General features: G+C 44.7%; 1 protein-coding gene and 1 long non-coding RNA gene across 15 annotated transcripts in view; one reads left to right on the forward strand and one right to left on the reverse strand.

The window, feature by feature from the left end:
• The window catches only part of zmp:0000001168 (signal-induced proliferation-associated protein 1), a 29402-nt gene that overhangs the window by 11853 nt on the left and 4390 nt on the right, over positions 1-13159 (forward strand). For 7 of the 13 annotated variants that reach the window (XM_034550590.1, XM_034550592.1, XM_034550589.1 and 4 more), the window contains 12 exons: positions 2921-3140; positions 3747-5335; positions 5626-5750; positions 5821-6009; positions 6933-7107; positions 7691-7794; positions 8754-8911; positions 9287-9896; positions 9982-10256; positions 10950-11468; positions 12371-12497; positions 12604-12727. In XM_034550590.1, coding sequence (XP_034406481.1) covers positions 4228-5335; positions 5626-5750; positions 5821-6009; positions 6933-7107; positions 7691-7794; positions 8754-8911; positions 9287-9896; positions 9982-10256; positions 10950-11468; positions 12371-12497; positions 12604-12727 — 3514 coding nt within the window. In that variant the 5' untranslated portion in view covers positions 2921-3140; positions 3747-4227. Of the gene's footprint in view, positions 1-2920; positions 3141-3408; positions 3523-3746; positions 5336-5625; positions 5751-5820; positions 6010-6932; positions 7108-7690; positions 7795-8753; positions 8912-9286; positions 9897-9981; positions 10257-10949; positions 11469-12370; positions 12498-12603; positions 12728-13159 lie in introns of those variants that run through there. The other 6 variants (XM_034550595.1, XM_034550596.1, XM_034550593.1 and 3 more) reach the window with 2 other exon arrangements.
• Positions 10154-12705, reverse strand: LOC117742931. Of its 2 annotated transcripts, none has more exons than XR_004611059.1 (4): positions 12448-12705; positions 11869-11931; positions 11345-11447; positions 10154-10266 (listed from the first exon to the last, which is right to left on the reverse strand). It is a non-coding gene; the product is annotated as an uncharacterized LOC117742931 (long non-coding RNA). The 2 variants fall into 2 exon arrangements; XR_004611058.1 differs by having other exon boundaries at positions 10157-10269.

Below are 13159 nucleotides of genomic sequence, written 5' to 3' on the forward strand. Positions count from 1 at the left end.
AATGTATTAATATCCTTGAATCTGGTTTAATTGAAGCCAACAGCAAACAGAAAAGTCTCCAATCTGGATTTAAAGCAGCTCAGGGTCTCTGAGGGTCTCAGCTTGGCATACAGATATGTGTAGACTGCACACACAATGACCTTGGCTAGTAATGCATACATAGGTTCATGAGACTAAGGGTCTAGCTACGCTCACGGCCCTATGAGACTATCCTTAGGCCCAGCACTGAACACAGCCCTGAAGTGCGGACGGGCATTGATGATACTGATGTATGAGTACTGAGTAACATTACATAATACTTTTTTAGGTCCGACACCCAGAACACACATCAGGATGAAGTGAATGCGGGAATGTTGAAAATTGTGAAGGGTCATTTTTAGCATGAAATAAAATTGCCTCGCAAAGGTTAAACAACACCACACTTCCGTGGTCTATAGGCGCAGTTGTGCTGTTAGTTAAATGTTAACATCAGGCAAAACTAAATCATGCTAGTGTATGTTTTTAAATTGATGTGCCACCTTCAACTTGGTTTTTGATTCCATATGTGTTTCTTTAGGCAAAGCATCCAGCTGAATTGTGGGAAATACAATTATATTTTCCTAGACCTATGGATACAACATCTACAATCTATAATCGGTTATTGACTTTTTGAAGCAAGCAGTTAAATCATGACACCACAACATTTTCGCCTTGATCGTCCGTGTTGCCTCAGGGTCGCTGGCACAAATATCATAAGTTGTAGATTTGTTTGACAAATCTGAGCCATTTTAGATGCTGAGTAGAGGAAACAATAAGGCACTTGTGGACGGGATCTCACATCGAAAGAGGGTGGCAACTAGTTGGGTTGCTATGGAAACAAGGACTGATTCATGGGTCGGGGGTCTTAAGAAGCTCAAGAATATGTGATTTGTACAAAGGCGGTGAGTGATGAGTGATAAGTGTCCAAGTGCAGTGTGTTGGTGGAGAGCAAGAGAGTTCATGGTCAGCTTTCTGTTGGAACAGCATGAAGACAATCTGTGATTTGCTTTTGTTCAAAATATCCTGCTGCCAAAAACCTACACTCCCACTTTGAGACAGCGGAGAAAATGGATCGCTCACACCTTTTCAAGGCATTGTGACACATGCAGCGCCTAATAATCGCAGATAGGCGTAGGCTAACATCATTTGTGCCCACATGGGTAATGATGTTTGAGAACAGTTGCAGGTTCCCAGAAAGGAACATGAGCAGGGTTTTAATGTCAGCAGCTCTGGCACCACACAGACCGTGCACAGAGGCTTCTCTATGTGAGCGTGCTCAGTGCGTCAGATGAGGAACCTCACATGGACGGAAAAGTCTCCAATCGTCATCACTACTTCTCTTTATCATTTGAAGCAAACAACAGAATCAAGACTCAAGTTAGTTCAGGAAGACATGGAAGTAATGTTATAGTCCAATGTTACGCATATTGTTCAATCGTATATGATCTATTTGTAACACCGGCCATTCATTTAAACGTTTGGCACTTATTTTATCTGCATACACAGGAGGCCCAGAGCTACCAGGTCATGTCCTCTGTATCGTTTGCACATGGTGATTATTTTAAAGCTGATAATGAGTCCGTATTCGTACATTTTACCATTCTAGGTCAATAAGATAACAGGTTGTAGTCTTTCTCCACCATGTGTGACATTCTTGGCATTGAACATAATTATTTAAGGCTTCAGAAGTTAGATCAACAAATAAAATATGATCCAAATTTGCATTGTTTTGATTGGTAGGTAAGGTTGAATGCTGACTGGCCCCGCACACCTGCATGCCTGTTTCCGATATGTTAACCGGTATGTTAGTCCCTTCTTGTATTAACATTTAGATTTATTTGGATTTTTTATGTTTCTTCCAATATGTGCTCATCTCCAGGAAATGCTGTGGGCCTCAAACTCTGCCGGGAAGAATGCAGTAATGCATGGACAGATTAATGTAAATGGTCCACTCTCAACATGATTGTTTCATTCTTTGGGGACTTTCATATATTAATGTCACACAACTCGGGCGGTTGTTATTTTAAAGAAAACAAGTGAAAAGTTGCAGCTTCAAATCCAATATATGATATGGGTTATTTTTAACAAAAGCTTTCATAAATTTTTTTTAGTGCTCCAAAACCAAAACTTGGATGACTGTTCAAGATTCAAGATTTTTTTTTTGCCATTTGTGCCTGGACCAACAGTCCAGACACATTGGATTTCTTATGCAGGGCTCTCCGAGTCAGCTTTTCAGAATACTAGATATAAAATATAAAAGAGAAAAATACAAGATATAAAATATAAAAGAGAACACTGTACAGAAGTGGTGATCTATACAGAGGGGTGTTAAATTAGACAGTTTTAAATTATATTGTTTTAAGTAAGTTGTTCTCCAACACCATTATTACTGACTATAATGAGAAAACAGGCACATAGAACAATGCTGATCAAATGCATATAAAACAATGGCGTGCTACAAAACCTTTTTTTTCCCTTTGTTGAGGAGCAGGCATGATCCACTTCAGTATTAACAAAAACCTTTAGAAAAGGGCTCAATCTGCAGTCAGCAACACTTCCTGAGCCCTCAAGTGTCCCCAAATGTCTTCTAGATTATATAAATGCATGTAATCACCTCAACACACATTGGCATCCAATAATTGCAACACCTTTTTAACTACTGCTAACCTCTGATAACTTACTCAACTTTCATATATGCGTCACAGCCCTTTAACATGTATGTCTCTTTACAGCAAAATGGAAAAGGAGAGAGGGACAGTGTGAGAGAGCAGGCAAGCAAGGGAAACAAAGATTTCTTGTGACTTCCTCACTTTACTCTATAGCATTTTTATGGTGTGCGTGTGCGTGTGTGTGTGTGTGTGTGTGTGTGTGTGTGTGTGTGTGTGTGTGTGTGTGTGTCAAGCTTTTCTGGTAGCGGCTCTGCACCACTGCACCTGCTCTTTAGGCTGCAAGCACGAGAGAGGAGATGCAAGTGAAGAGCTAGACAGGAAGAAGCCTCGTACCTTCTTGAGAGCGACCAAAGGTTTCAGCTTCAGTTGATTGACGTCAGCTTGGTGGCGCATCTGCGATGAATTATGACTGAAACTGGCTGATTTGTACCTGAAACAAAACCCAGTTTGTTGGTAAGTTGCAGTCAAAACTTACAACAATTAATAGTTTAAGGACTTAAAAAAGGGAAGCACATTGCTTCATACTCAATATTAACAGCTGATCCAATATACTATATCGGTAGTTCTTTACAATGCGTCTGTTGTTGTTGTTTTTTATATATACTTTGAAATGCTGTTGTAGGAGTGAACTGTTGAGGGTGGGAGACGGTTTACACATACTTCTCGTATGTTGGCCGAGCAAGCCAGGAAGACCCCCTCCCCTTTTGTCAATACTGTCTATTGTGTGCACGTGCAGGCTGGATGTGGCGAGCATTAATTCTGCTATGGAACTATTTAGGGAACTTTTGGAACGGAAAGTGTGTAAAGGAAAGAAAAATAATGAAAGAAAACAGAGGTACAAAGCATTACTCAACATTAAAAGATGTCAGACCTGCCTGCTGCTTTATTTTAGAAATGAAATACTTGTTTATCAAAAAGCCTTTCTTCTCAACAAAGCGTTTCTGTGTACTCACTGACAATCTGCTATGGGCTGAACATAAAGCTGTCGATTTAAGATATTAGCCGTGTGGGTAAATTATGAGGTTAAAAAATTAATTTCTTTCTCTTTTTTTATTGCAGGTGGCCAGTGGACCTGACCAAAAGGGAAGCAGCAGGCACTGAAGAGGGCAGATGAATGGATGCCATGTTGACAGAGCCTCTGCTACAAAGAGGACTCGGGCTCCAGTGAGGATCCTCTCATCCTTATTCTTAAGGAACCCGACTGGAGCACCACCAAAACACACATCTGCACATCTGGACGGACCCATGCAACCAGACACAGCTGAATATTCTCCACAATCTCAAGAACTCAATGACTTGGGATAAAGTGCGGCAGCTCACAGAGACATCCATGGGTTGAGAAAATTCAACCATCTCAAGTGGTGTGAATGAGGACTATATTTGTTGCTTTCACTCAGAGGGGTTTCTCATCTTTGCGCGCAGTGCTCCCATCTCACACCAGCACCATAGAGACCAGGACAGACGTTTTACTGGGAGAGCAGAAAGCTCTGCACCAGACTGGAGATACCATTGTTGGACTGGAGTCCGTTTTTCAGGCACCATGCAGTCAGATGACCTCTTCATCCGCAAGTTTCGCCGTCAGAACATGCGGCCGCCTATTGCCACCGTCAACTTTGACCCCAACCGGGAAGCAGGTCTAGTGGAGTGGCCGCCAAGGAGGGAGGCTGATGGAGCGGAGGATGACAGCCTCACTCCGAGCCGCGTGGGCCTGACGCTGAGGTCGGTGGGCCGCGGCCACATCATGCAGAGGAGTAACAGCGATGTAACCTTAGGAGACTTGGACTCCTCCGGGAAGGCAGGGGGGAAAGCAGCTCGGGTGGTTGGTGAGAAGGTGGGTGCGGGGGCTCAGGGTGATGGGGGTGTGCTGCTACACAGGGAATACGGCAGCCTGTCCTCACTGGAGAGACAGACTCAAGCACAGGAGCCCCACACAGACGACCAGGGGCCCCTGAGTCCAAATGCCCTTCGCTTCAAAGACCCTTTCCTGCTTTTGGGCCTGCAGGGCAACCCTCCAGAGCCTGATGGATTCTTTCGGGGTCTGTCTGTTTCCACAGGGGACTCCCCAAAACCTGCCAAGCCGCCGAAGCCTGAAGGTCTAAGTAAGAAGACCAAAACCCCTCAGATCCCTCAACCGGGTCCGTATGACAACATTGGGGGCGGAGCCTGGGTGAGAAACTTTGCCCACTACGACGTCCAGAGCATCCTGTTTGACCTCACCGAGGCGGCCACAAACAGAGACAGCATCGGACGGAAAAAGAATATCACCTCAGGGGCTTCAGCCGCCTCCCAACTGCGCCCCCTCTCCCAAGCCACCCCGTCCTCACCTGCACAGGGCGGGGGAGGCAACGGGGTGAATGCAGAGGACCCTGAGCAGTCGCTGTTGCTGGACGAAGGTGATGGCAACGATAACGAGCTCCTGCTCAGCTGCCCCCACTTCCGCAATGAGACGGGGGGAGAAGAGCAGGTGGGTCTTGGTCGATCCCAAGAGAGGCGGGGACTCTGGTCGAGCCTGCGAACCCCCAACGATGCAGTGTCGGTCCTGGAGGAGCCCAGAGAGAGTCACGTTCAACAGCAGGGCAAGAGCAACTACTTCATAGAGCATGCAGATCTGGGAGCCCATTACTACCGCAAATATTTCTACATGAAAGGTATGTGTAGTTTTTTTTTATTTCTCACCTTAGAATTTATGGACTGTCCAAAAATAATTAAAGAGGAAGGGAACAAAATGGGGTTCGGGTCATGTATTGATACGTTAAGGTGGAGGGTATCAAATTAAAAAGAATAATAAACAAGAATATATTTACTCTTGGGAGAGTCTGGCCATTTGTTTAAGTAAAATACAAGATTCAGCCCACCCTAATAATTTTCATACAGTTCTCTTTGAGCATCAAATGCTTCAATGCTGTCACAGTTGAATTTGACTGTATTGTCATCGCAGAACACCAGAATTTCTTCGGCATGGACGACCGCCTCGGCCCAGTGGCCATCAGTTTCCGTCGGGAGGAGAAGGAAGGATCCAGCGGAGCTCAGTACAATTACAGAATCATCTTTCGCACCACAGAGGTAAATCCTCATTTTCAGTGTACGTGAAATGGGTTTGCCTGAATGTGATAACTGTGAATCGTCTCCCCAGATGAAGACGCTGCGAGGTTCCATCTTGGAGGAGTCTGTTCCTTCTGCCGCTCGTCACACGACCCCTCGAGGCTTGTCCCCCAAGAGGCTGCTGGAGTTCATCATGCCTGAACTGAACCTGCACTGCCTTCGCTTGGCGTCGAACTCCCCCAAGGTCAGGGACACCCTGCTGAAGCTGGACGAACAGGGGGTGAGTCAGGCGACTTCTACCAAAAACTGTCGGAGAGAAAGCCTATCGGGACATGGGGTAGTGACCAATAGCAGCAAAGAGCATATGTTTTATATTAATGCTGACATTCTGAAGTCTACACCTCCACAGTGATCAATCAGGTGTTTTACATATGAAAATGCACTTATTTTATCTGTTCATTCTTCTCTCATCTTCCCCACGGTGACTGTTTACTCATCATTATGTCTTTTGGATGTCAAACAGGTTGCGCACTATAAAAAGAGCTCGATAAAGGGCTTTACTTCTTCAGTCTGCATTGTTTTACACTGTACCCTTTTCCTGTGTCTGGTTTTATTTTCATTTTCTAATATCCCTAATTATTTGTGTAATAATTTACAGACCAAAATAATTTTGCCATTAATGATTAATATCTCCAGATTTTTTTAAATTAATAAGTAGAAATGTCCAACGTAATAACAATTGTTTGTCATATGTTCTTAGAAGTGTCCTCAACTGTGACCAAAAGGATCTATATACTGCTGGTCGCTTAAATATTTAAGCCATATCACATTAATTTAAACTTTATTTTGCAGAAACTTAAACCGACTCCCACCACCACCACCACACACACACACACACACACACACACACACACACACGCACACGCACACGCACACGCCATCTTTTGAAGTGAGCTACTTTAAAAGAGGAATGAACAACTTCAACGTATTAAATTCTCAGTTTGAAGCATGAAACCTGAGGGGGATTTCTGGGTTAAATGGTGTAATATGTGCTTTGCAGGTGTGTAACATTTTACAGCATAAATGATCTCAGACAAGCTTTTTAGCTGTGAAGTAAGATGTCAAATGATCAGGAAGCCCCGTTAGGTGAAAGGTCATGCCAGGGTAATTATAAACTCTGTGCTTCTCCGTCTTCTAATCTAGCTGAATTTCCAGCGAAAGGTCGGGGTGATGTACTGCCGGGCCGGGCAGAGCTCAGAGGAAGACATGTACAACAACGAGAGCTCGGGCCCGGCGTTTGAAGAGTTCCTGGATCTGCTCGGGGAGCGTGTGCGGCTGAAGGGCTGGGAGAAGTACAGAGCCCAGCTGGACAACAAGAGTGAGCTGAACCATGACGCACCACGCCGGCATCTATTGGCTGTATCTCACCTTGTCGCAGGGCCATTATCCGAAGGGCATCAGTGCACCTCTGAAAGCCCAAGATAACTCCTATCTAGCCGCGTGTAATCTGAGTAATGCCTGCAAAACAGCATAGTCACTGCTGATTATCTCATAGCTGTTTTCCCCTCAGTGAGCGGCAGAGAACAGCAAATGAGACAGATTTAAAAAAAAAATGTTTTTATTATTTATTATTATTTATTTATTTAACCAGGAAAAGCCTCATTGAGATTTAAAATCTCCTTTACAAGAGTGTCCTGGCCAAGACATCAAAAGCAGATTTAACAAAGTTTCAGACATACAACATAAAACAGTGACAGACAATAAAAACTTTAGTAAAACCAAAACTAAGATTCAAGTCATCACATCCCAGTTCACACAGGTGCACATACCTCAGTCTACAACCAGATTTCACCTCGACTGTGACAATTTGAGCCTTTCATTCAGAAAACGTCGCCTGACTTTGCTAAATCCCTATCTGTCTTTCTCCTCGTGTGATGTGTGTGTGTCTTGTGCTTGTGTAGCGGACTCAACTGGGACACACTCCCTCTACACACGCTACCAGGACTATGAGATTATGTTTCACGTGTCTACTATGCTGCCCTACACAGCCAACAACACGCAACAGGTACAAATAACACCCATATAGATGTCAACAGAGATTTGATATATGATTTCCTCCTCCTGCCTTTTGTGTTGCAGAACCGTTTTTCAAAGCCGAGTTTTCACCGCTATTCGTCTTGGTACAGCCTTCATTTCTCATCTCTGTTCAGACTTCATACTTTTGTAAACGCTTTAGAAAAAGCTTCTGTACGCCGCAACAAGCATGACATAAAAATCCTGCCCCCCAGTGTCCACTCCCACCATGGAGGTATTGACAGTCGCCTCTCCGGCAGGCTTCCTGTTCAGCAGCTCTTTATGTGAAGTTTATGGGTTAAGAGACTGGGCATAACATTTCAAAATAGATTGAAAGTTTAAATAAATCAAGGTAGTGACAAAGCCCTTAGATGCTGTCAGCTTTTTGGCAGCAACAGTTTGTGATGTATTAATATATTGATTAAGCTGTTTTTTTTTTTATTGAGCTTCAGTTCTAATTTTTATTTTTTTTATTTCGTCAGAATACATTTTTCATCAAATGTGTTCATTTGCCAAGAACACTGTTTTTGGAGTGTTGAGTTGTGCTAACAACAATAGCAATATCATGGACGTTGTCTCTGCTTATTACAGAGACAACTTTTACTTTTTATTTTACTTTCAATTACCAGCATTTGTTTTTTTCATTTTTATTAATTGGATGCACATTAGTTGTTGCCATTGAAACTACTCCCCCTGTGTACACTTATACATACAGTAAATAATGTAGCTACAGCATCACCAGTGCATCCAAAAATAAAATGGCGTACAAACATACATACAACACATTGAAAACCGAAACATTGAAATGGGTTGATAAGTAAAACATCATAATAATGCTAAAAATATAATAACAATACTATATATAAAACATGGCAAACTGAGTGGTTCTTTCTTCAAATGATGGTGCCTGCTTCTTTAATAAATCTCTGTGTCTCTGTTGTGCCTTTCCAGTTGCTGAGGAAGCGACACATCGGTAACGACATCGTAACGATCGTGTTCCAGGAGCCAGGCGCCCTGCCCTTCACGCCAAAGGCCATCCGCTCCCATTTCCAACATGTCTTCATCATCATTCAGGTCCATGAGCCCTGCACCGACAACACCTATTACAGGTCTGATCATACCTCTTGCACGATGTTGTAAATAAATACATATTTTTCTACCCCCCAAAAAGAACGTAGCTCCTTTTCCAGGCTGAAGTCTCTTGAGACTCATGATTGGCTACTGGGTTTTATGTGTCAGGTAGTAAACAAAAATAAGCTATGTGCGTAAAGATGGGTGTTACTATCTGCACTATTACACATGTGTCTCATACGTCTCAGGAGGAAACACAAATCTGTGCTCCACTGAAGCAGGTTGAGTGTCAATGTTTGTTATTCTGGAGAGCACTAGTCCACAGTCAAGCTTTGAAAAACAAGACATAGATTGAATGCTTCTTCTGCACTCTCTCTTACTCTAGCATTCTTGTTTTTCTCTCTCCCTCTCAGGGTGGCTGTGACACGCTCTAAAGACATGCCATTATTTGGCCCACTCTTCCCTAAGGGCGCTCGATTCCCTAGCTCTGCCGCCTTCAGAGACTTTCTCCTGGCGAAGGCCGTGAATGCTGAAAACGCCGCAGAGAAGTCTGAGAAGTTCCGCTCCATGGCCACCCGCACACGGCAGGAATACTTGAAGGACCTGGCTGAAAACTATGTGACCACCACACCGATCGATTCCTCCACCAAGTTCCCCCTGCTCTCACTGGGTGGCAAGCGCAAAGACAAGCTGAAGGGCACCAAAGGGGCCGAGCTGCACAGTGCTGGGGCGCTGGTGTGGGCTGTGATGGTCAACGGGGGAGACGATGGGGAGTCTGGAGAACTCAGGCTCCCCTGTCTGCTCGGGGTGTCTGCTGAGTCGGTGGTGCTCATTGAGAGGTGCACACGCAGGGTGGTGTTTAACTGCTCCTGTCGAGATGTCATCGGCTGGAAGGCAGTGACAGAGACTAAGGAGGGCGGGCCCTGCTTGGATATCTTCTACGAGCGCGGGGAGTCTGTGTCAATCAGTGTGATGATGGAGAGCCAGGCGGAGGATATACGAGAGGTGGTGCAGAGGCTAGAGGTGAGTGACTGTGTTTGGATTTTGGATTATGCAGTGGGTGGTTTATTTTTTTCCGATTGATTCATCTTCTTCTGCTCATGTGCAGCTGGTGACGCGGGGCTGTGAGGCTCTCGAAGTCACCCCTTTGCGCGACGGTGTCGGACAGCCCGGATTCCTGATGAATGAGGAGGGCTTTGTGACGGAGCTGCAGCGGTTCTGTTACGCTGAGAGCGGCGGCCTGCAGCTGTGGGCTCGCGTGGTGCGACTGTGTGGCCACTCGCTGGTTCACCTGAGCCCCGAGGAGAGGACCAGGCTGCTCCGCACTGCGCACAAGATCCACATCACTGTCATCCCACCTGACGAGAACGGCAAGCCACGCAGGTGGGTGAGGCTGCTGATATGAGGAGAAGGAGAGGAAGAAAACACTAACAAGGGCACTTATGGGTCAACAGACACAGGGAGAGGCTGGAGAAGGGGCTCATGGGTATAAAGCACGCTCCAGAAAGTGGATTGTAGTCCCAGTGAGGCGGTGAGAAAAAGGTTTGACAGCAAATAAGGAGGAGGGTGTCCGTGGGACAAGTCAGTTCAAGAAAACAAGAGAGGTGCCACTATGGGGTCATGGCTCACTCTGCTGTTGATGACAACTTGCCATCAATGTCACACCAGCTAGCTAACAACCAATCAATCCCTCTAATGATCTCTAATCACACTGGAAAAGGGAGTCCCATTGTTAACAGCACACTGAAGTCAGACAGAGGGCAGAAACAGCTGTGGACAGAATCGTTAAAACGGATGAAACCAATGTTATAGTGGACACCTCTGCAACTTTTAACTTCACAGTGAATCCCAATGGTTTATTTGTATTTCATTGCTGAAATGCTTGTTCTGTGACACAAATTGCCACAAAAGATGTCATAATTCTTGAAAGGAAGTAGGGCTCCGTGTTCCCAAAGAGATATAATAGGCAAATATAGTGCTTTCATGACTCAGCAGTGGGATGAGAGGCCGGAAAAGAGAGGTGTGAGGTGTGTGTACGTCTTCTGACTGAGTTTGTTGGGGTTTTATGTTCTGCAGAAGTTTCTCCGAGCTGTACCAGAAAGCCATCAAGGATGCGGAGTGTAAACCCGGCGAGGATCAGTCTGGAGAGGCCTGGGTACTGGACGAGAGGGAAGAAGAGGAGGAGGAAGAGGAAGAGGTAGAGGAGGAGAAGGAGAAGGAGAATGAGGAGGAGAAGGAGAAGGAGAAGGAGAAGGAGAAGGAGAAGGAGAAGGAGGAGGAGAATGAGGAGGAAGAAGAGCATAAAGAGGAAGCAGAAGCAGATGCAAAGGATGAAAAGCCGACGGCGAGTGGGGTCAATGAAGCGGACGTGACGGAGGTGCAGGTGGAAGCCAAAGAGGACAAAGGACAGTCGTGTGATGGAGGGCAAAGTGAGAGCGGTCATGGCTCGCTCCTCGCGCCGCACAGCTTACCTTTGTTACGAGCCACGTCTCTGCAGGACCAACCAGCCATTCAGAGCCAGGAGGGCAGCGGCTCGCAGCTCACACGGAGCTGCTCCTTGGAGAGGCAGCCGACCTACAGGGATGCGTGTGATGTGTGAGTGTTACTAAATATCCTGTCACTGTTCATCCAGCCTCTCATAGGAGCGGTTTGGACATTATAGAGAGATATGAAATATAAATAACAAAAGATGCTGCTTTGAGAGATCTTTCTAGTTACATCTGCAAACTGGGAGACCGTCAAGTGGAAAGGTTCTTAAATCATCCAGCATGGCTGAAAATATCCTCAAACTGAAGCTGACTCATCACAATTTAATCTCAGAGTCATAGTGCGTCATATTTCGTGCAAAGGACGGGTATTGTGAAAGGACACCACGCAATGTGTCACCCTGCTTCACTGAACTGTATTCATTTAATGAAAAGGGTTTAAATTTTGTTTCACATTAGAATCTTTTTTTTTCAAATTGAGAAGGCATGTGAACGACATAAAAACCCACCAGTTTCCATTAAACAATCACTTTTACCGTGGTCCGCACTGTGTTTCTTCATCCTCTTGAGTACTAAGAGAGAGAAAAACACCAATGTAAAAGCAGAAGGACATTATTGTAAGCACAATGTGTGTTTCACCCTGAGATCACCAAAAAGCTACAACAGCTTAAAACTGTCCATGAAAAAATATTCATGAGGATAATATCAAACTCTGCTGCTCACCAATATGAATCTGACTGCTTTTCATCGTCACGCAAAGCAGAACTGAATCATTTGACCGAAACTGCATCAGATGTGATATTTTTGAGAGATGATTTTGTGAGTGCAGGATAGCAAACATCAATCAGGCCTAAATCTAAGCCATCGTGGAGATTGCTTGTCGAAGTGCTCCAGTTTCTGTTTTTTTCACCTCTGGATCGGATAAAAAAATGTCCCAGAGCATCAACAACAGATTGGCTTTGTGTTTCCCCCCACCACCACCATCACATTTCTCCCTCTCGGTCTGGACAGGCACGTGTACGACAATGTGGATCTGAAGGGGGAATGCCACCTCTATGACAACGTAGGCAAGCTGAGGGACGCCATACCTGATCTGATCCTGGCTGTCAAACCCAAGGTTCCCCTGGAGGACGAACAGGTGACAGACTGAGACGAGAGGACATCTGAGTGGTTTCTCTCCCCAGCAGTCCATTCGCTCTCTGACATTGTTGTTTCCCCTCTTCCTCTATCTCTTATGTCTTCAGTTCATGGGCGCTGAGTTGGGTGATGACAAAGCTTCAGTGAGTGACTCGTCTTCCCGGTTGTCATGTTTAGACCGTGCTGAAAGAAATTCACGAGCCCTAAGTCTTCACAACTCCATCACCAAGAGTAAGTAATTCGCTATTGCTGCAGATTTTTATGTACATATACTGTATATATATATATATATATATATATATATATATATATATATAATACTGTAAATATTAAAATGGCAGCATATTAAATAAAAGATGAAATTTGTGTAAATTAATTACACGACAAAGAGCACAAAGAGATATTATGACCCTGATCATGGACTTAAAACAAAGCTCCATTCTCAGACACAACAGCTGACATGACTGCTCAAATGATGCCAAAATGGAACAATTACACATGTTTACAAATCATCTCTGCCTGATTTAAGCCCCAAAGTCCTCTTTTCCAGATTTTTTCTGCCTTAAATCCCTCTCTTCATTATCCTCCCTCTGCTCCCCACTGCATCCCCTTTGTCCCTCCTCTTTCATCCATGCTGCCCCCTATCCCGCTAATCTAATATCA

Source organism: Cyclopterus lumpus, chromosome 14, assembly GCF_009769545.1.
Source record: "Cyclopterus lumpus isolate fCycLum1 chromosome 14, fCycLum1.pri, whole genome shotgun sequence".
Taxonomy (NCBI): domain Eukaryota; kingdom Metazoa; phylum Chordata; class Actinopteri; order Perciformes; family Cyclopteridae; genus Cyclopterus; species Cyclopterus lumpus.